Consider the following 23,103-nt stretch of genomic DNA (forward strand, 5'->3'; position numbering starts at 1 on the left):
AGAATATTGAGGCTGTAAATGAGAAGAACCCGGAAGAATCGATTCGGCGCCGATCTCAACACTTGGCCTATCTTATTGCACCACTTGGGCGATTTTACGCAAAGATCTTGGTTTGGAAACATGTAAAATACAGTTAGTCCAAGATTTGAAGTCAGCAAATCTTCCAAAGCGTCATAATTTCAGCCGTTGGACTCTTGAAAAACTCGTCGAAGATCCGCGTTTTGGCACCCGAATTTTGTTCAGCGATGAAGCCCATTTTTGGCTTAATGGCTACGCCAATAAGTAAAATTGCCGTATTTGTGCTGAAGAGTCCCCAAAGCCATTCAAGAGCAGCATTACATCCATTGAAAGCAACAGTTTGGTGCGGTCTATGGGCTGGAGGAATCATCGGCCCATATTTCTTCAAAGACGAGGCTGGCGCTAATTTACAGTTAATGACGGATAACTGATCGCGTCATGATAAACAATATTTTGATGCCTGAATATGAAGCCCGCGATCTCCATAACATTTGGTTGCAACAAGACGGCGCTGCGTGCCATACAGCCCGTGAAACAATGGATTTACTGCCTCGTCGTTTCAGTGAGCAATTTATCTCTTTCTTCGGATCAGTGGATTGTCACCTTTGAAACCTTTGTAAAAGAATGAAGAGGTCGCTCTCGCCTATCCAACAACACAACACCACATTTCGTTGGGCCCCCGCTACTTTGAGGTGGAGGGAAATGATAGATCGGTTGAGTGTGCCCTGAGCTTGATGTTCAGCGAGAGGTAGAGGCAATAGCATTCCTCTAAATGAACTGTACACTGCGATTGACTTGATCGTAATCGCCGAAACCAATAGAAGGTGGTCTCTGACTACTAACTGTAGAGTACCTAAAACGCTCTGGCCAAAACTGAATCTTGAAAGAACAAAATGGTTGAATGGATTCAACAGATCAGCTACCAGCGTTCTCACAGGTGGTACAATAGGTCACTGCACTATTGGCACCTTAGCAAGTAGAATGGGAGTACCTCACAATGCCTTCTGCAGGAGTTGTGGAGATGAAGAAGAAATTGGCGATTATTTCTTTGAAGCCTGGGAAATTTGCAAAATGTCTCACTGGAGGGACCAGTTACCTTCTTAGAAAGATCAAAGTGGTGTAAGCAACTTAGTTAGGGGATGTAAATCAAAAGCAGGTATCGCAATGGACCTTAGGGTGACCGAGTGTCCTATCTACGAAATTCTAATAAAAAAGAATTCATCCCAAAAATATTTCTGTTTTCTATTCCAAGTTCTCAAGCTCATAAAAACACCCGATATTTTAAATAAAATCGAGGTACCCACAGAGGATACATACATATATATATGTATGATAGATACAAAGATAAATGATAACGTGTTTCTAACAAACCCCTTTTGGCAAAGCTTCGCTAAGTCAAATATCGTTCGTCGAGCATTATCTACTTCTACAATATTCCAATAATTACATTTTAAGGCCAATGGCGCCTTGACAGCACTCAATTATACCAGTCCGTCACAAAGTTTAACTTTCTTGGTATTTTCTTTGAGAAAATGTATAATGCGTGATAATTTCCAATATTCCTTGGCATGATTGATTTCGCCGGAAATGTGACTGCCTTAATTGGAATTTAAGATGCGAAGTTAAGTCCAGAAAATGAATTCAGTGTCCATTGGCTACCCTGAAGAGGTGTTTGCTGCAACAGTTTCCATTTGAAAATTGCCTTGCAGAGTGAAGTGATTGAGTTCAATAGTAAGTTTTTGATGAATTATATATTTTTCCAAATCCCATGAAACAGTTCAATTAAAATATTCGAAGGAAAGGTAAGACCATTCATTAAATCAAGGCACAATATTCACAGAGTTATTTGAATAGTGGTAATCAAGTATTTCTATTGACGGGAGTAAGGAATTTAATCCAATTCACTAAAATTTCTCTACATTTCTGATTTTTGTGAGTTTGCAAAATTTCGAAAATGATTTTCACAATCGTGAAAACTTAATTTATCTACGTACATATTGTATGTATTACTTATATTCGTATGTATTGCATAATCAAATCCTCCCGTATATGCTTCAAGAAGTAGTCCGAATACTTGGTGTTAGAATTGGCTGCAATTATCGTCGTAATGAATGAATACTAAAAGCAGAAATTAAATGTGATTTGCAGGGTTGGAATATTACAGATAAGCTTATTTTCTCATTTATGCTGCTACATCCAACGATTTTTTTCTCTACTAGATACGTTCCTTAGAAAAGTATGCAAAGAAAAAAATCCCATAAAAAACATGCGACACATGGCAATTTTGGGGTTATGTTCCCCAACTTTAGAAAATCGTGCAAGTTGAAAAAACACTTATTATTTTCCCATAAAATCGTGCAAAAGAAGTAATTAAAATTATTAACGGTTTCTGTTAGTTTTTTTTTCGCTGTAACAAAGTCTGTTATTAACGACTGTTTTTTGCTTTCACGAGTTGTTTATACGAGGTGCCGCAAAATTAATGACTAAGTGTTCGTAAATTGAAGTGTGTAAAGGTGAAATAAAGATTTCATTACTCAAAATTACTCATTTTATCCAGTAAAAAATGATTCAAAAACAAATTTGGATGATTACTTTTGAGTCACCTTGTACAATACTTGTTGTCCAGCCACACGTAGCCTAAATATTTCGATGAAATATTAATACACAGTCGGACTTGGTTAGTTGCAAAATGTACTTATTGCAACGTTCGAGAAGCATCATGTAAAAACATGCATATATATGAACGAATCTTTACTTAATCTTACACGAACATTTTTTACTTAATAAGGCATTCTTTTGGGAATTATGTTTTGTTTAGAAAAACATTTTTTGTTTTGAGATTCGTGCAAGAACAAAAATTAGGTGCAAAAAATGTATTTGTGTAAAAAGAGAGTTGGGTGTATATAAAGGGTGGTTAAATTTCAAGGGCCGATGTTGAATGTGAACCACACCTAAACGACAACAACACCGTTGGACTTCTTTCTTTGGGGTTACTTGAAAGAAAAAGTGTACGTCGATAAGCCAGCAACAATTTAAGAGCTAAAGGATGAGATAATTCGGCACATTACGCCTCAGCGTCATCGAAAATTTGGATTATCGGATGGAGTTGTGCCGCCGAGGCCACGGCGGCCATTTGGCCAATATTTTATTCTATACGTAATTGAGCCATACCAATATTATCATAATAAAGAGAAATGACAATAATTTCCTAAAAAAATTGTATTTTATTAAAAATCAACACCGGCTTTTGAAACTTAACTACCCTTTACATATGGTACATATGAATGAATTTCGTAATTTTGAAAAAAATGTATAGTTTATTTCAAAAGTGTTGTGAACATTCATTAGTTACATGTACGAGTATATCGAACATACTTTGGTGACATTTTTCTTTTTACGTGTTTTCAATAACATGACTGCTTGCCAACGGCTTAATTGTTCTGGAGTTATGAGCTAATGTCCTTTCCTAAACAGTGACAACTGTTAAACAATAACTTTGTACGAATAAAAAAGGTGGGAATACATTAAAATAGGCAGCCTTAATGAAATCATCTCTCTACGCTGGCTGAATATCTTCTGATCCCGATTTCTAATCGTGGCGAAAAAAAACGGAATGAGCAGTGAGAAAGTTTTTATATGTATCAGCACTTGTTCTCCCATTAACGAAATATCGATTTTTCTAATCTTTATTTAATCAACAAAACTGTTAGTCGGTTCAATCGAATCGTAGTTATGAGCAAACGGCCATGTCTGTTACTCTATGCGGTCGCCGTAGCCGAATGGGTTGGTACGTGATTACCACTCGTAGGTTCGAATCTCCGTGTATGAAAAACCAAATGATAGAAAAAGTTTTGTCTAATATCAGCCGCCCCTCGGAAGGTAATGGCAAACCTTTGAGTGTATTTCTGCCATGAAAAATCTCCTTATAAAGAATATCTGCCGTTCAGAGTCGGCTTAAAACTGTAGGTCTGTCCATTTGTGGATAAAGCATCGGTATGCACATCAGAAGGAGGAGCTTGGCCAAACTCCGAAAAAGGGCATAAGCGCCAATTATATATATATATTTATTACAAAAGAATTGAGAAAATAATATATTTTAAATTTTTAACCCAAGCCAATGAACAGGAACTTTTTTTCAATTTATTACACTATTATATTATTATATAAAATTGAATAGTAAGGTAAGAGAAATCAAAAATTTACAGGAATCAAATTTCGAATACTACCAAATTAATAGGTCTGTTCATGAAGCAATTAATTTGGAGCAATTGTTACAAATTATCAAGTTTTGGTGTTCATGTGTCCAAGAAACTTGCAAAGTTGAAGAAAGCGAGAGAGCAAAATGACATTTCATTTTGAGGGAAGTTGAAAGTTTTTACTGGATAAATTTTTACTTGTAAGAATTTGCATGCGACGAAAACAGCTGATCGCAAAGTAAAAATAAACACGAATTCAAATTTGCAAATTACGTCAAAGTTCTAAATTTAAATAAAAATGGTGATTACAATAGAGAATGTAAGTAAATATACATACTTAGTCCTGCTATAAGTTCTGCTACAAGTTAAGTCCGTTATAGATATGAAATTATTATAAAGCTCTTTTTGACGTGATAAAGTCTTATAATTCGATTTAGCCGGCTGCACGCACGAAAAAATGTGTCGTTATCTTGCTCAATCGTCGTTATCTTGTTCACGCGCCGTTACCTTGCTTGAACTGTAAGTAAGAGCGCGGAACGAACACAAAGAGCACAATCGGCCCCCTCGTTCGGCACCGTTCGACATCTGGCTCTCTCCGACTTGAGTGAGCATATATATGTATGTATATGCGCATATGTATATATAATAAATACACATATGTATTTGTATTCGCATATACCTTCTTCCTGTGTGCATGGTAATGAACCATTTCTCTGTTGAGAATAGGACGATGATAGGAAAAGTAGGAAATGAAAGAGGGTGTTTCGAGTGTAATGTGTCTTGAAAAAGGCAAATCGATGATGTTGCTTCTTAGTGTTGTTGACTTATTAACGTCTGATGCACACTCGAAATTGAAGATATCTTTCATGAATTTGATAAATGTTTCGTAATTTTTCATATCTATCAAACAAATAACAATAAAAATAAAATTTTGTTTTGAAAATTACAACCATTACATCAGTATTTTCTTCTGACGTTGTCACGTTAAACTATCGTCAGTAAACCGACTTTACAGACAACCTCTTTTTTTAATGAAGTTAGTTTGACTTAATCATGTAAATATTAAAAAAAAAAATTTAATTTTCATTCGCACACACGGTTTCCATGAGACTCTCCAAATTTCTGTGAGGCATTCAACAGGTTATGTTATTCAATTCTGACCACAAACTGTAGTCCAATGGATCACCAATAGAATCTAGGCTTGCCGAAGGCCAATCTTCCCAAAATACTGTTTTTTGTCTTATGGGCTGGAGCGGAATCTTGCTGTAAGATCCAACGCTCTCCATTAAAGAGAGTACTGCTAAACTGCTTCACCACGCCTTCTAATCATCCTCCTGGTATACTTTTGTTCCGGTCTTAAGCCCTTTTTCGCAGAAATGAAGAGATGTAAGGACTTTAACTTGAGCAGATGTAACTGTTTTGTGTTTTAGCCAAGCTTCTCCCTCTATTTAATGTTGTATTGGTTGTTATAACATATATGGGGTATGTTGCTGGGGTAACAGTCCTTGGCCTAATATAAGTCCGGGTCACTCCGATAACGCAGAATCGACTCTCATGGGGAGGATGTTGTATTGGTCTTACAGTTTAGTGCCATCACCTATCGGCAAATGATTTTTATGAAAAAAATGCTTTTCCTATTTTGTCATTTTGAAATTATAAGTATATTCGGAGAGTGCAGTTAGTTTAAAGTCTATTAAATTTGTTGGTATTCCGGAATTCAATGTTGTGAGTAAGTCAAACGGCACAACCTGTATGCGGCTAATAAATATTGTTCTGATTTCATACATATTTAATTCCATTGTTCGAAACAGTGCTGGAATACTTATTCTGTCAGCTTCTTAGGAGCTTAAACTAGGAATGCTCCGAAATCTCTTACGAGTAACATACCATGCGGAATAAGTCGGCGCATTTTCTTGGTGGCCTTTCATTGGCCTCTTCAGTTTTGGGAACAAGAAAAAGTCACAGGGGGCCAGACCTGGGGAATACAGTGGCTGTGGAATCATTAGTGTGTTGTTTTTGGCCAAAAAGTCGCGCACAAACAACGATGTGTGAGCAGGGGCGTTATCATGACGTTCTTCCACAAATCCGGGCGGACGCCCCTGCAATCGAAGAAAACGGTAAGCCAAATTTTTACATTTGACCGAACTTGGCGTGCTTTTTTCGGTCTTGGTTCGTGCGGCAGCTTCCATTGAGATGATTGAGTATTAGTTTCCACGTCATAAGCATAAATCCACGATTCATCACCAGTTATGACCCTCTGGGGCAAATTTGGGTCGTCGACAACAAAAAAGTATCTACTTGAATCTATAGATATTGCTGAGTTATGGGAATACAGTAGTTGCTCACAAGTTAGAACCATTTCGTACGTGAAGCAATTCTAATTCACGAAATGTTCTAACTTTGGTAACTTTTTTTACTTAAGTAAGGAAACATGGTGGAAAAATAATTTGGAAAACATTTTTTGTAAAGGTCTTGGTACCTTTATTTGCCTTTATGTTTTAGCCATGGTGCTTAGTAATCAGTAATCTTAAGTTATTCTAGTATGTCAGCCTCTTCTGTTTAATCACGAATCATCATTCATCATCAGTCATTTATCTACCCTTAAAAAGTGTGAGTATATACTATACAACAAACAAAGTGTGAATTATAACAAGAACATAAAGGAAGATGGCGAAATTACTAGATTGAGTCTTGCAATAATTTCTTTCACAGAAATGTGACTAATCTCGACTCGTTGAGTCATTTTATTATATTTATATAAAATTGGCGCTTACATCCTTTCGAGTTTGCCCGACCTCCTCCTCCTATTTATGGTGTGCGTTTTGTTGTTGTTTCTCAAAAAGGAGGGACTTACAGTTTTAAGCCGACTCCTAACGGCAGATATTTTTTCTATATATAATATTTCTTTACTTTTCTCTACCCACCCAACCACTTATCAACCAGCCAAATAATTATCGCAAAAACAGTAGCTATTACACTTGAGAATTTGAGAGGCATTGCACTGTTCTAAAACTACGCACATTTTCTTGGAAATAGCCCGTGGAAATATTTTTTTTGTCACTGAAATTTTTTGTTAAGAAGGTAATAAAGTAGTAAAGCATGCACATTCCGTTCTCTCTAAGGTTTAGCAGATCTTCACCATGGGGGATATGTTTCGCAGTGAAAAGATGGCCCTGTGCCAATTATTTATTCAACCGGAAGCTGCTTATGCCACCGTCTCCGAGTTAGGCGAGATCGGTTGTGTACAATTTCGTGATGTGAGTTTTCATTGTGTTCTACATTTTTTTTAATGGCACACCAATTTAAAACTCTATTTTCAGTTGAATGACGCTGTCAATTCCTTCCAACGACGTTACGTCAATGATGTGGGGCGTTGCGATGAGCTCGAGCGGCAGATGAATTATATTGAAAGTGAACTGAAGTTGGATGGGGTGATTATGAAGGATTTGATAGACGATGATCTTCCACGTGCACTGAGTCCTCGTGAAATTGGTGAACTCGAGGCCACTTTGGAGAGAATGGAGACCGAAATACGTGAGCTCGCCCAAAATAACATAAATCTTAAGTCGAACTACTCTGAACTGACCGAGTTGCGCATGGTTTTGGAAAAGACACAACATTTCTTTCAAGATGTCATGGATGCTTCGTCGAATTTAGGCGCTGATGAGACAAATCCGCAGGGACGTGGTCAATTGGGTTTTGTGGCTGGTGTACTAAATCGTGAGCGTTCGTTCGCTTTCGAACGCATGTTGTGGCGCATTTCACGCGGGAATGTCTATGTGAAGCGCGCTGATTTGGAAGAACCGCTTTTAGACCCTCATAGCGGTGTTGAGGTGTATAAGACAGTGTTTGTGGTATTCTATCAGGGCGAGCAGTTGAATACTCGTATCAAGAAAATTTGCAATGGCTTTCGTTCTTCACTTTACCCCTGCCCTGGGGATCATGGCGAACGCGAAGAAATGTTGCGGGGCGTGAAGACACGCTTGGAAGATTTGAAACTGGTTATAAGTCAAACTGCTGACCACAGACGTTTAATGCTCTCGAACACTATTACAAATTTACCCCGTTGGATGATGATGGTGAAGAAAATGAAGGCCATATACCACACGCTGAATATGTTTAATGTGGACGTGACCAAGAAGTGCCTTATAGGTGAGGGTTGGGTGCCGAGGAACGACTTGGCAAAAGTTATGCAGGCGCTCGCAGATGGTTCGGCCTCGGTCGGGAGTACAGTGCCGGCTTTTATGAATGAACTAGAACCGATGAAGTCGCCACCGACTTTTAATCGTGTCAACAAGTTCACGAACGGTTTTCAGCATCTAATTGACGCCTATGGTATGGCCAACTACCGTGAAGTAAATCCAGCGCTCTATAGTTGCATTACATTCCCTTTCCTATTTGCGGTTATGTTTGGAGATTTGGGACACGGCTTCTGCATATTCTTATTTGCGCTCTGGATGGTTTTGGATGAGAAACGCTTAAGCCACAAGCGTGGCGGTGAAATCTGGAATATATTTTTTGGCGGTCGCTATATTATCTTGCTATTGGGACTCTTCTCCATGTACACAGGTTTTCTGTATAATGACATTTTTTCAAAGTCCCTCAATGTTTTCGGTTCTACTTGGAGAGTACGCTACAACACCACCACTGTACTGGAAAATCCCACCTTACAGTTAGATCCAGCGGTGGCCTCTATTGGAACGTACCCTTTGGGTGTCGATCCCATTTGGCAATTGGCTGATAATAAAATTATTTTTCTCAACACCTTGAAAATGAAAATGTCCATTATTCTTGGTGTGACCCATATGATTTTTGGCGTCTGCTTGTCGGTGGTGAACTTCATGTACTTCAAGAAGTATGCGCTGATATTTTTGGAATTCGTACCACAAATACTTTTCTTGATTTTGCTCTTCGGATACATGTGCTTCATGATGTTCTACAAGTGGGTGAAATATTCGCCAAAAACTGATTATCTACCCGATTCACCTGGCTGCGCACCATCGGTGTTAATATATTTCATTAATATGATGCTATTCAGCAGTTCCCCACAGCTGGAAGGGTGCGATGAGTACATGTTTGATGCACAGCCGCAGCTAGAAAGGATTTTTGTTGTATTGGCAGTAATCTGCATTCCATGGATTCTGGTGGGCAAGCCATTGTATATAATGATTATGCGGAAACTCAAAGTGAGTTTACTAAATAAAGAATTGCAAAGAACTTTTAGAATACTTTTATTGGATTCTTAAAGGCTAAGCGGCAACATGCGGGTATCTCGTCTTTGGGTAAAGGAGAAATTGAAGCTGGCGGACAAGAGGAAGGCGAACATGATGAAGAAGACGATGAGCCGATGAGCGAAATATGGATACACCAAGCTATACACATGATTGAGTACATCCTAAGCACTATTTCGCATACAGCTTCTTATTTGCGTTTGTGGGCTCTATCGTTGGCGCATGCGGGTAGGTTAATCGCTCGAAATGCTTATTTCGTGTTTATCATATTTCGTATTGAAATCGTGCTGTAGAACTCTCTGAGGTGCTGTGGAATATGGTGCTTTCGGAGGCCCTTACACTCGGTGGCTACGGAGCAGCGGTCGCTTTGTTCTTCATTTTTGGTGCCTGGGTTTTGTTGACAATCGCCATCATGATTTTGATGGAGGGTTTGTCGGCCTTTTTGCACACTTTGCGCTTACATTGGTAAGATTCTACAATATATTCTCTAGATATTTCTGTATTTAAGTTACGATATCTTTTTAGGGTTGAATTTATGAGTAAATTTTATTATGGCGCCGGATATGCCTTCATGCCATTCAGTTTCAAACTGTTATTGCGGAGTGATGAGGACGATTAAGGCCTATTACAGCTGTTTAAATATTCTCAAGTATCAGCGGCAGATGGCTATAAATTTGTCATCTTACATTGGCTTGCAATAAAATCATGAATACTATTACTTCTTCTCTTCAATGACTCTTCTTCTATTAGATATTTTTAAAGAGTCAGCAAATTTAATACTGCTTTTACACTACGCGGTGAGATGAGACACCTGCAATAATCCTTAATTAACACGTAAAAGTGAAGAATTTATAATAAATTAAGTGGCTTGCCGAGGTATTTCCGAAATTCACGAGTAACTTGTATAAGATAACATAATAAAAAAATAACCAGGGAATACATTTTTTATTGTAAAATTTAAATCCAAATTAGACAATTACTAACGATTTGAAGTGCTTGTTTTTTTTTGATTTCCCATTATTGCATATATTTTTGACTTGTGTTTTCGCTTAACGTTTATAGATTATATAATATTAATTCGTTTATATACCCGTTTTTCTGTTAAATTTGAGAAATGTTGTTTATTTTCCATTCTTAAGAAAGTCTTTAAGCTTATATCATATATGTAAATTCATTGGAGTATTCTTATGCAAATCAAGCAAAAAATCTGTGACTTAATCTTGGTCGAAATCACATAAGGGCCCCACAAAATTACCTTACTATTTTACGTTCAAAATCTGAAATTTTTTTGTAACCCTCTAAAGAAAAAGTCCGGAAAGAAAATCGTTTGTTTCTACAAACAATATAACATTCATTAATACCTATGACCTTTCAATATAACTAAATCCAAATGCCTTACAAGATTGCGAGTTAGTTTATAGCAATTTTTTCCACAAACTTTTTTCAGCACTTTCTTATTACATGAACTTTTGGAACTTGTTTAAAAAAGTGTTTTTCTTCGAAACTTACCTTACAAAACACTAGCAGCTACTCTTGGACGTCTTAACAAAATATTCTCCTAGTAAAGACTGAGGATTTCGACGGCATAGTCCACTTTTCTAATGAGCCGCCTTATCATTGCGCCTGCACGACTTTTGGCAGTCAATCAATCAGCGGGATTAGCGATGTTTTTCAATCAACGTATAAAGATAATTCTTTTCTTAATTATGGCTTAATTATTTTATGAATGAGTGTTATTGAAAAAATTAGTCCGTTAAGGATTAAGGAAACTGTGTTTTGGATTAAGTTTATATCGAAATTTAGCTAGGAATTTTAATTGAGATACAAATCAAACCATGCCTGTACTCTACTTCAAGCCCTTTTAGATTTTTTTTACTTTTTACTAATTTACTTTTAAAAATTTATTGTGAAAAATATTTGTACTGCCTTTTGTACTCGCAAAAGTTCCAGGACTTCCTGCATATCTCAGCAACCAGTAACGGCAGACGCGTTAAATGATGCAAAAAGCCTAAAAACTTCTAAAAGCTGATACGTGTTCAACTCGTACCTCTACTTTTGAGTGGTTTAAACGATTTAAAAAAATGAGAAAATTATGGGAGACGACGATCTTCGATCTGCTGTGAACTGAAAAAAAGTTGAAGTTGTTCGTAAATTCATAAAAAAGTGTCGAAATCTTTATTGGCTTATATGGAATGGCCAAGCGGTCAATGCTATGTTCTCTCGCGGCTTTACTTGTTCAACTTTAATAACGGATTTTTTACCAAAAACCACTTCCCATATACGCCTAATTTAGCTCCGTGATACTTTTTAAGGTTTGAAACATTATATTTGACCATAAAAGCGTTATTGAAAACATTCAAAGGCCGACGACGTCCATCGTTCCGTGAAGGTAGAACCGACTGTCGTGGGAGCGAATGCTTACTGATGGTGTAAAGTGTTTTATAGAGTTCCTACTATTTTGAATACCAAATCCTTTTAAGTTTTCCTAAATTTGCATCCGTCTGGTAGATTTTGTGACAGACCCAATGTTATACTTATGTAGTATTTAAGGCTTTCATCGAAATGTCAAGGTGGGCAAAACATTTCTTTCCATTCTTTCATTGTGCATTCGAAAGTTCTCTAGAGTAGCATTTTAAGTTGCAAGTTGTTTGTCACACAGTCAAACTTCTATAACTCGAGTACAAGTTCGCGTTATAGAATTTGTTCAAGATGGTACAGTTATGTAAAGTTCATCTTAAACAATAAACATATTTACATATTAATTCGAAGTTCATATGTTTCGATTACAATGAACTGAATTATTCTGAAATTAGTGACTGAAAGCCTTACTTTCTTTTGGAGTTTTCAGGGAGAAGAGATTATAATTTGTTTAAAGTCTTAAAGCGATCATCAGTGGTAGTTTCATTCGTTCGCAAATATAAAATCAAAGTTCTGAAGTAATCTCTGGCATTCTGGGATAGGTTTGTTCACACTTTTAAAGGTTGCTTTCCTCATTCCTTAAAATTCAAGAAACCGTGCTTGCTAGGATGCCATATTTTTCAGCCACTTTCTTGTTCTTTTCTCCACTTTCGATTTTTTTATTAAATTCCACTTTTCTTCAATAGGCAAACACTTTAGTCTACATTTTTCTCTTTCTCTAATCTCTACTTCTCTCGGTTAAATGAAAGGGAACGGCAAAAAACGATAAATTTGCTCGTTAATAACAATAAAAAAGCAACACAACAATAAAGTGAACATAAATGCACAATAACTACGTCAGTAAGTTAAGTGATTCTGTGAAATTCATTGATTGTGAGATAGCGATTCGCGGATGTCGCCACTTTCTGTATTCTCTCCACCATGTCTAGAATCGATACACAGCAGGAGAAGTATTCTTTCTCACACATTTGGCATTCTACATTCGTCAGGAACCAATTGATTCTTCCTTCGTGTTTCACTTCTTTGATTTAAGAATTCCGCAAAGAAGCTAACGGAATCATGAAGTAATTTTGTTCTTAATACTCTTGAGCTAAAATCCTTCAAATGATTTAATTTGCTCTCAAATTCTTCTACTCTAAAACTAATTTTTAATTATTAATAATTTCCCTCTTCTGTGTAGTTCGCAAGGAGCTTTAGGGACGATCACATTTTGCCAAAAAAAAAAAATAAAAGTTTTAATAGCAGCATAAACATTTCTCATATATATACGGGGAGTGACAGTCCTTGACAGTGACAGTCCTTGGCCGGATATAAATTCGGGTCGTTCCGGTAACTTAGAACCTACTGCCGTGAGAACGACAACATAGAAGTGTACCTACATCACTTTCAAAGTAGGTTCCTTTGGAATTAATGAACACATGCCAACGAATGAATATTCCAATCATCAAAATATGTTCGAATTCTCTGGCTCGAATTCTCTTTTATGTGAAAACCGACACCAAAAATTAATGTCAGCTACTTTGTTTGCTCGACGATGTTCATTCGAGTTCTTAGCAAGAAGTTTGTTCAGGTGATAGCCTTGTGGGATGGTGTGTTTTCATGATCCAGGTCTTTTTCATCTACCATCTATCTAAGCCTTTGTCGGCAAATAAGCTCTGCCAAATCATCTTTTGAAATGGCCAATTCACGGCGATTTTCGACAACTGGTGCTGTTAAATTCTTGTAAGTGAATTTGTTTGATTTTCATCAGTTCTGCTATGCTATGCTGTGTGACTCTATTTAGTGACCACATGTTCATATGTAACTTACATTAGTGCATATATACCTATGTATATGTACATACCTACACCTGCATTTAAAGATCTTGCGATAAGGAATTTGATTTAATGCCAACTGATTGATTAGCGGCACACTGTCTAAAATGACCCCAAAAACTATATGACAGACCACAAGCAGTACTTCACGATAGAACAAATATACTCAAGGCATTTCAGTTCTAGTTTGGCAGTTGCAGTGGATATTACTGGTAATTCATCACTTCGCACGACGCTGCCCAACAGTGAGTAGAACATTGAAAGCTACTAAGAAACAAACTTTATAAAAAAAATAATTAAAATTAAAAGTAAATCTTCTTACCACCAGGTAGATATATCTTACAAACATGGGTAGCATCTTTCGCAGCGAAAAGATGACTTTATGTCAAATCTTCCTGGCACCGGAAACGGCCTACAATAACATGGCTGATTTGGGTGAAATCGGTTGCGTACAATTTCGTGATGTAGGTTGAGCAAAAGTACTTTTAAATTTGTATATAACTGCACCTATTCTTTATATTAATTGTCAATGCGTTCTTGCGTATCTGCAGCTAAATGAGGACGTTACTGCGTTTCAGCGTAAATTTGTGACTGAGGTGCGTCGCTGCGATGAAATGGAACGTCAAATCCGTTTTATAACTAGGGAACTGGAAGCGGATGGAATTAAAATGAAAGATATCTATGACGATATACCTGGTGCCCCGAATCCGCGTGAGGTAGCCGAGTTGGAGGCCCATTTGGAGAAATCCGAATGCGAAATACGTGAGATGTCGGAGAATGACATTAATTTGAAGTCCAATTTGCAGGAACTCACGGAACTTTGTGAAGTGATCAAAAAGACTCAAATATTTTTCACCGAACAAACAGTAATTAATATGGAAGAACACGCGAACAGTGGCACTTTTACCGGGGAGCAGCGTGGTCGTTTGGGCTTCGTAGCTGGTGTGCTTCCACGTCAACGTGTGTACGCCTTCGAGCGCATGTTGTGGCGTATTTCTCGTGGCAACATTTTAGTGAAACATGCTGATATCGAAGAGCCACTGCAGGACCCGCGCACGGGCAATATGATTTATAAGACGGCATTTGTGGTATTCTATCAGGGCGAGCAACTGAATACTCGTATTAAAAAGGTATGTACCGGCTTCCATGCTTCGCTATATCCTTGCCCGAACATTCATGAGGAACGCGAGGACATGCTGAAGGGAGTGCAAACACGTTTGGATGATCTGAAGGTGGTGCTAAAGCAGACAGAGGATCAACGTAATTGTATATTGGCGGGTATAGCCAAGCATCTGCCTATTTGGTCTATTGAGATTACAAAAATGAAGGCCATCTACCATACACTGAACTATTTTAATATGGATGTGACGGGCAAATGTTTGATTGGCGAGTGTTGGGTTCCGACTTTGGATCTGGAATTGGTGCAACAAACTCTTGCAAAAAGTTCGGTTGGTGTTAGCAGTATGAGCTCATTTTTAACAGTACTGGAAACAAAGAAGACCCCACCCACTTTTTATCGTACCAATAAATTCACACGTGGCTTCCAAAATTTGATTGATGCGTACGGCATGGCCGTTTATCGCGAAGTCAATCCTGCTCTTTATACTTGCATAAGTTTCCCTTTTCTTTTTGCGGTCATGTTTGGAGATTTGGGGCACGGCTTTATTATGTTCTTGATTGGCTTCTGGATGGTAATCGATGAACAACGATTGCTCCGAAAGAAGGGTGGTGAAATCTGGCGCATCATGTTTGGCGGCCGCTATATTATCATGCTCCTCGGTCTTTTCTCCATGTACACCGGCTTCACCTATAATGACACCTTTTCAAAATCGTTGAATGTATTTGGCTCAAAATGGCGTATACATTACAATTCTTCTACTGTGCTGGCTAATACTTACCTGACACTCAATCCCAGTGTAGCTACTATTGGCACCTATCCATGGGGTATGGATCCCATTTGGCAGCTGGCGGAAAACAAAATCATTTTCTATAACTCCTACAAAATGAAACTGTCCATAATTTTCGGTGTTTTGCATATGGTTTTCGGAGTGTGTTTGTCCGTGGAGAATATGGTATATTTCAAAAAAAAAGCTTATATCCTGCTGGAGTTCCTTCCTCAAGTCCTCTTCCTAATTCTGTTGTTCGGATATATGTCGTTCATGATGTTCTACAAATGGGTGCAATATTCTGCGACCACCGATTATGAGCCGAATTCGGCAGGTTGCGCTCCTTCGGTTCTAATATACTTTATTAACATGATTCTGTTCAAGGCATCCTCACAATTATCTGGTTGTGACATGTATATGTTCGATAGCCAGGTAACAGTGGAGCGAGTTTTCTGGATTGTCGCATTGTTCTGCATCCCATGGCTACTGATTGGCAAACCACTGTACATTCAATGCGAACGGTTATTTAAGGTAGGTGATGATAGAAAAACATATTGTATTTTCAACAAAATTTCACCATAACAATTACACAGGCAAAGTCAAAATCTAAGGAGCCCTATGTAGAAAAGATAGAGATTCAAGAAGGCGACATTGTTATTGAAGCAACTCTCACTGATCCTCTACCGCATGCTCATCACGAGGGCGAAGATGAGGAGGAGGAGGAACCAATGAGTGAAATTTGGATCCATCAGGGCATTCATACAATTGAATATATCCTCAGTACCATCTCGCATACAGCGTCGTATCTGCGTTTGTGGGCCCTGTCTTTGGCGCACGCGGGTGAGTTTTAATTTGCCTACTTGAGCATTTATTTTTTACCTTTCTGTTTCCACTATCTTTTGATCTGTTTCAGAATTATCTTATGTTCTATGGCTTATGGTGATGCAGAAAGGTCTCCATTTCAAGGGCTATCCTGGTGCTATTGGTGTGTACATCATCTTCTGGGCTTGGGCTTTATTAACCATAGCCATTATGATATTTATGGAAGGTCTCTCTGCTTTTCTGCATACTCTGCGTTTGCATTGGTAATTTAAATGATTTTTCACACCGAGTGAGTTTGATTGATGATAATTAACATTTTAGGGTTGAATTCATGTCTAAATTCTACGCCGGAACTGGGTATCCTTTTCTGCCATTCAGCTTTAAGGCCATCTTAGAAGCTACCGATGAGGATTAAACATCTCCAATAAAATATGTTTGAAAAACTGCAACGGAAGAATTGCAAATATTGATAAATCGATGTACCCAAAATCTTACCTATAAATGAAAAGAAGTTTTTTGTTTTTAATTTATGTTCACTTGAATCCGCTAGGTGGTGCTGGTGCCGAGAAATTTATAGAAATCGTATTTATGGTCCGATTCGGTCCATAATCGTAATATATATTAACTTTAAACCGAAAGCCTTGGTAACTAATAAATATTTAAATACAAGCAGATTGCTTGTGATGTCTTCATAGTTATTATTGAAAATCTTATTCGAAACTTTTGATGTTTTTGAACAGAAATACATTAAAATCAAATATCTAAAAAAATCTTAAATTCCAACTTATAATCCGGTCTTGGCACCAAGCGATTTTCATCTGTTCCTGGGCGAATGATTTTGCTGGTGAAAAGTTCACCCCAAGGATCACCTTAAAAAATCGCAGTTTATTGCCTATAGGAACGAGGACTTTTGAGCTTTATTTATATAATATAGTGTGAGCGTCAAAAGAAAGTGTACACCATTTATTGATAAGTTTTTCTCGGATTATGAAAAGGCTTTCGTCAATGTGCATCACGACATATTTTTTCAGATTTTGGAAACTATTGGAATTGATGACAAGGGATTACGTTGCTTAAAAAACCTTTAATGGCACAGGTCAGAGTAAGCGATCAAAATACCAAAGACATAAATATCGTTGAAGCTGCCTTACGTCTGTGTATTGTTACCCCTTCTTTTTGATATATACGCCGAAAAAGTTTACCTAGAAGCTCTTTGGAACGCATCAGTACATAGATTAGACATTTTTGAACAAAGTGACCAATAGCAGTCAGCAATTCAACATAAAAAACACGTCAGCAGGAAACCTGTATCACTCCTGATACACTAACTATAAAGGACAAAGCGATAGAAAAATTTTCAAGTTATGTTGGTTGTTGAGGCAATGAAAACTGGGAGGAATCAGCTGAAAAAAGGACAATATTGACAAAATGGCAAGATCCACCTTCTGCAAATTTAAGAAAGTCTTCAGCTGCCATGATTTTAACACCAAACTCAAAATTCGTTTTATAAAGTGCTACGTGTGGTCTATTCTTCTTTGCTGTGTGGAATGTTGGACACTGAAAGTTGCTGCTATGAACAGACTTGCGGCTTTTGTAATGTGGGCGTTTAGACGAATTTTAAATTTTCCGTGGACGGAGCATGTCTCTAATATGGAAGTATTACGTTGCAGACAAGCGTTGCAAAACGACGTACCTTGGCCAGGTAGCTATATACAGTTTATACTACTAATAATACACTGTCCTGCTCTTTGTAGGACCCGACAGATGTGCCTAGGATCAGCATATGTTTCATCCCTGAAGCATATTGTTGACAAAAGGTTGAACGACTTGCTAAAACTCGCCTAAACTAATATTACAGTGCGAAATTGAAGGAAAACGACGTGTTGGCAGAAATCAGCTTTTGTAGTTGCGTAACATCAGGAACTATTCAGACCTTGGCGACATAGCTGGACTATGGAATAAGGCTAATAATCGTGATTCTTATCGAGACATGTAATGTGAACAATGTAAATTAAATTAAATTACTGTAAGTAGTAAAAATTTGTAATGTACAAATAATTATTGTATGACCACTAACACTCGAAATTGAATAAGCAAATAAAGAAGAAAAATACTATATATTTATTTATTCTGCAATTTGGATTATTTTTTCATGAAAATATTGTTCACACTACAGCAAAAACCATGTGAAGCAAAGTTTCGAACTTTGTGAAAAATTTGTAAAAATTTGACAAATTTTCATCAGAATATTCAGAAAAATTTCGGGTATGCAGTTCCATAGATCTATGAATTTTAGTATATTAAAGTGTAATTTCAAGTGGTGCAAAAACTGCGTGGATTTTTGACAATTTTTTCTGCTGACGGTGTTTGGTGTTTTCTTCCATATAAAAAATGGCGTAGGCGTTAAATAGAGAAAGCGACCAAAACAAAAAAAACCGAATTCAATTTTTGATTTACTTTAACCTTGCTCTTTAATATACTTAAATTTAATGATCTACAAAACTAATTATCCGAAATTTTTTTTTTAAATTCTGAGTGAAAATGGAAGATGGGTTTTACGACAAGCTTTACTATTTTCTATGGCAGAGATGCAGTTGGATGTCTGCAATTGCCTGTCGAGGGGCAACCTTAGTAAAAGTAAACTTTTGCTATCATTTGTTGTTTTATATCCACAGTGTGTCTCAACCCCGGCCCAACTGAGTTGTGGTCACGCACAAACCTACTTTGATACGACGGCCACATAACTTTATTGTACTACGTAAATCTTCAGAAGTATTAAAAACCGTACTCATATATTAACATTTGCATGCACACACAAAAGCACACGCATATACCTACAATATTTATTTTAACAGTTGCTTTCTTTGAAAATTTCCATGAACTTCTAAATGCGACTGCAAAATCAGCAATTCATTAATCTCAAGAATTTTTGGAGTCAGCAAAAGTACTTGAACAAACGCAAACACCTGGCCGGAGCTACCATTGTTTTGGAAAATAAAAAGAAAAAAACTAAAAGAATTAATTCAAATTTTCAAAGTAAGCGAAATAAATTGTTTTCTTTAATGAAAATAGTTTATTTAGCAACATTATCAGAAAGTTTCACAACCAGTCAAAATTTACTCTTCGCAGCGCACGGTTAATAGATCTGAGGAAAATGACTTTTCCTAAGACCCCAATTTCGGGAGTGATATCTTTAATAATCACAATTATTGTGTCCTCCGTGTACGCCGAAGTATTTGTACAAGTAAATCTGAATAGGCCGCTCAATGATGTGAATGAAAAGTTTGTTAGTTTTACTGTGGAGCCGGCGGATTTGTATAGGGCGCTTGATGGCCCGAATAGGTATTTCAGTATAATAAAAAGTGGTTTTTAGAAATGAGTTTAAGCCTGAATTTTCCCTACAGGAAATCTTTAACGCATATGGCCACACTGCTTGGCAGTTCTTACATCAAATTCGCTAGCGATTATAACTTCATACCGGATACTGAAACGAAATATCGAAATCCAACAAAAACTATATGGAAGGGTTTCAATCGCTGGACCAGGTGAGTGGGGAAATGAACGTAAAACAAACTTAAAACTTGATTTACTTCGCAGTGCTGTTAATTGGACGATGATTATCCCAATGCCATATAATGACGGCGAATGGGACCCTATGGAGTCCCTAAGGATATTAAACAGTTCTTATTTAACGGGTATTACTGATTGCATATGGCAGTTGGGTACAGGTGAGAAGTGAGCACAAGCTGAACATTTTGAATTTCTGAAATTTTGATCAAATTGAGCACCGAAATACCAAAAAAACAAATTCTAAGCAATTTTTATTTCTAGAGTTTGGTCCAAGTGTCACGGAATATCTCAACGATTTAAATACTTTAAACTTGATGGTGGATTCATTCAATCCTTACGTCGATGACTGGGAAGTAACCGGCGCTGAAATTCCGTTAGGCAGCACTAGTGATGAGGTGAAACGCTATATTGAGTCATCTAAGGATTTTAGTGCTGCCTTCAACTGGTTGCAGTAAGTTTTTAAAAACACTTTTACAATCTTTCATCTTTTATATAAAAAACTGTCTACACTGACTGTTTTGCATATCACATTTGATGCCCACAGACCCGCAGATCCTTCAACGTCAAACCCCTTGATCGGCTCAGCCTATGAACACGATCGCATTTTACGTGCCATGTTCTCTGAAAAGGTTCCTGTTTGGTTGAACTTCACTCCTAAGGATCGTGCCAAAAACTCCAAACAAAGGAGTAGCACCCCCAGCATCATTAGCAAAACGAATGCGGAGATCATCACCGATGCGCTGCGTTGGGCACAGACGCTGGGAGAGGCGGCGAGCTCAGGTTTTGATGCGGTCTTCCGTCGCACAGATCAAGATGATTTGGAATACTCTAGTCCAAGTTTCTTTGTGACAATGCTCTTCAAGAAAGTGATGGGCTCACGGGTTTTCCCTGCTCGTCCCTTCGCCATATTTCTTCGTACCAATAAGCTGTACACACATTGTGCAAATTCAATTTCGGGAGGTGTGGCTTTCATGATTGTCAATCATGATGATGATTCGAAACAAGTGTCTGTAAGGTCAAACTCAAAGCTACCGGGTGAAGAGTACTGGCAGTACATCCTAACATTTAAAAAGAATAACGCATATTTGAATAGTGAAAAGTTAACTATAAATTCCACATTGGAACCACAAGTGAAGACGAGGAGTCCAAATAAGGCGATGCAGTTGAATGCGCCGGCGAAATCTGTCGGCTTTTGGGTGCTGCCCAATGCTGAGTTGGAGCATTGCCAGTTCACAGAGATCGATGTTGACGATTTGGAGCAGGATCAGGAGTCGGCTGAGGATGAAGTGAATGTGATGAAGAGGCACATTTCGTCGTCGGACAAACTGTTGCAGCAGCTAATACACGAGACGGCGCTCCTGCATAGTGCTTCAATGAAACACGACCATCGTAGGCGTCGCTATGCCACTTTTTCAAATCGTGCAAGGCATATTGTGCTCGAAGACAAAGGTGAACACACGCAGACACTAACAAAACTTTTTGAGCCACTTTCCTTAGAGGAAAAGACACCTAAGAAACGAGAAGAAGTGTTAGAGTATAGACGGTTAACTGCACTCAAGTGGATTAAGGATTTACTCGACACAGCTCTGAAGGATCGGGAAGATTTGCTTTCACTTAAGCGAAATACTCGTAGCACCGATGATTACTTTGGCGCTATCTTTGGGGCGAATGGTGGTAGGAAGAAAGCGCCTGTAGTTAAAAAAATTATAGAAATACGTAAACCCGAAAAGAAATCAACTAAACCCTCATACGATCCTGAACATTTTGACGAGGAGGAGTTTTTTAAGAAAATGGGTTCAGAAAGTGAACCCGAATCGGCACGAGTGCCGGAGGGTGATGTGCATTTGAGACATATAACTAATGTTGACGGTGAAGATCTAAATAACTCCGATGAGAGAGGTAAGAGAAAAGCGGAAGCTAAGAAAATACACAGGACAAATGGAAAAGAAACTAGAAACGAAATGAAACCTTTGCGTCTGCTACCTACTGAGTTCTACGAAGCACTGCCACTACCAACTTCAGACCAAACGAAACCGAAGAAGGGTAAGAGTTGGAACGCTCTACTATTTCCTGAACCCTTCACCAAAAAAACAACCAAGAGTAACACACTCGATGAAACTTCGATAACAAACAATGCAGATCCTGATGTTGAAAACGTCGGAGCAGCGCAATTTCAGACCGCTGGCCAGCTGGCGGAGGATTTTCTGCTCGCACAAGAAGAACTTGCCCGCTCTTTTTTGCGCGACAACAAGAAAGAAGACGAAGAGAAAGATGAGAGAGAGAGCGACAATAATTTTAGCAAAAAAAAAGTTAGTGAAACGGTCGTAGACAATGATGACGAAATGTTAAAGAAAATTAAATCGTTACGTAACAAATACATCGATTACTTGACAGAAAATTTGGAAAACTATTTCAGTGAGCACGGCAGGGTGGGCGATGTGGACGTGCAAAAGAGTTTAGAGGGATCTGCTGATACGACGACGGAAACACCTTGGTGGAATTTGAGTTCATTGCGTAAACGACGTTCCCCACGTGCGTTGCGATATGAGCTGTCAGAAGATGATTGGGCTTCGAATATGATCACCAAGGATGTAGACTTGCTGCCTTTGGGCAGTGTAACACCGAAACAGTTGGTGGATACGGAGCAACGAACTTCGAATAGATTGCAACTAGAGGATGATACTCAAAAAAACAACTCGAATGGATATTTGAAAGCAATGAGAAAGAGAGTAAACAGCTTCGTGGATATACTAACGCGGCATGTAAACGAATGGTACAATACAATCACAAAACCTGTAGAGGATGGAAAGATGGTTCCGGATAATAGTCAGCCAAGAACGAGAGGAAGGAGGAGAAATTGAACTGTAAAAATAAGTGATTTTTTAAATAGAAAACCATAAATTAGGCAGAGAGCGAGGTCAATAAACGATTACTTATAAAAAAGATAGAAATAATGATCGAGAGAGTTGCCACGAATACCAAAAAACGAAGAAAAGCTATTTTTCCAAGACGTTTTAATCAAGCAAATAATTTATTATGTTGCAGAGGTCTTCATGAGTGTGGCAATCTGGCTGAAAATGTGTACAAAATAAAAGTTAAATATAATATAAAACCTGAAATGCATGCAATTATTTTCAACCTTGACCAA

At 37.9% G+C, this 23,103-nt stretch overlaps 3 protein-coding genes across 5 annotated transcripts; all 3 read left to right on the plus strand.

The window, feature by feature from the left end:
* The first annotated feature begins 1,672 nt into the window (after positions 1 to 1,672).
* Positions 1,673 to 10,444, plus strand: LOC128856049 (V-type proton ATPase 116 kDa subunit a 1-like). Of its 2 annotated transcripts, none has more exons than XM_054091404.1 (6): positions 1,673 to 1,749; positions 7,337 to 7,471; positions 7,535 to 9,400; positions 9,463 to 9,673; positions 9,739 to 9,910; positions 9,971 to 10,444. In XM_054091404.1, the coding sequence occupies exons 2-6, from the start codon at positions 7,355 to 7,357 to the stop codon at positions 10,062 to 10,064; spliced, it is 2,460 nt and encodes an 819-aa protein (XP_053947379.1). In that variant the 5' UTR covers positions 1,673 to 1,749; positions 7,337 to 7,354; the 3' UTR covers positions 10,065 to 10,444. The 2 variants fall into 2 exon arrangements, with proteins under 2 accessions (XP_053947379.1, XP_053947380.1); XM_054091405.1 differs by having other exon boundaries at positions 1,736 to 1,820.
* Positions 10,445 to 13,803: 3,359 nt separating this feature from the next.
* On the plus strand, positions 13,804 to 17,079 carry LOC128856050 (V-type proton ATPase 116 kDa subunit a1-like). Of its 2 annotated transcripts, none has more exons than XM_054091407.1 (6): positions 13,804 to 13,922; positions 13,987 to 14,141; positions 14,229 to 16,094; positions 16,157 to 16,403; positions 16,477 to 16,648; positions 16,707 to 17,079. In XM_054091407.1, the coding sequence occupies exons 2-6, from the start codon at positions 14,025 to 14,027 to the stop codon at positions 16,798 to 16,800; spliced, it is 2,496 nt and encodes an 831-aa protein (XP_053947382.1). In that variant the 5' UTR covers positions 13,804 to 13,922; positions 13,987 to 14,024; the 3' UTR covers positions 16,801 to 17,079. The 2 variants fall into 2 exon arrangements, with proteins under 2 accessions (XP_053947382.1, XP_053947381.1); XM_054091406.1 differs by having other exon boundaries at positions 13,805 to 13,922; positions 14,006 to 14,141.
* Positions 17,080 to 19,505: 2,426 nt separating this feature from the next.
* On the plus strand, positions 19,506 to 23,065 carry LOC128856051 (uncharacterized). The gene is made up of 5 exons (XM_054091408.1): positions 19,506 to 19,727; positions 19,790 to 19,930; positions 19,983 to 20,113; positions 20,217 to 20,406; positions 20,500 to 23,065. Exons 1-5 carry the CDS (start codon positions 19,540 to 19,542, stop codon positions 22,814 to 22,816), a joined length of 2,967 nt encoding a protein of 988 aa, XP_053947383.1. The 5' UTR covers positions 19,506 to 19,539; the 3' UTR covers positions 22,817 to 23,065.
* Positions 23,066 to 23,103: the final 38 nt, after the last annotated feature.

Source organism: Anastrepha ludens, chromosome 2, assembly GCF_028408465.1.
Source record: "Anastrepha ludens isolate Willacy chromosome 2, idAnaLude1.1, whole genome shotgun sequence".
NCBI lineage: Eukaryota > Metazoa > Arthropoda > Insecta > Diptera > Tephritidae > Anastrepha > Anastrepha ludens.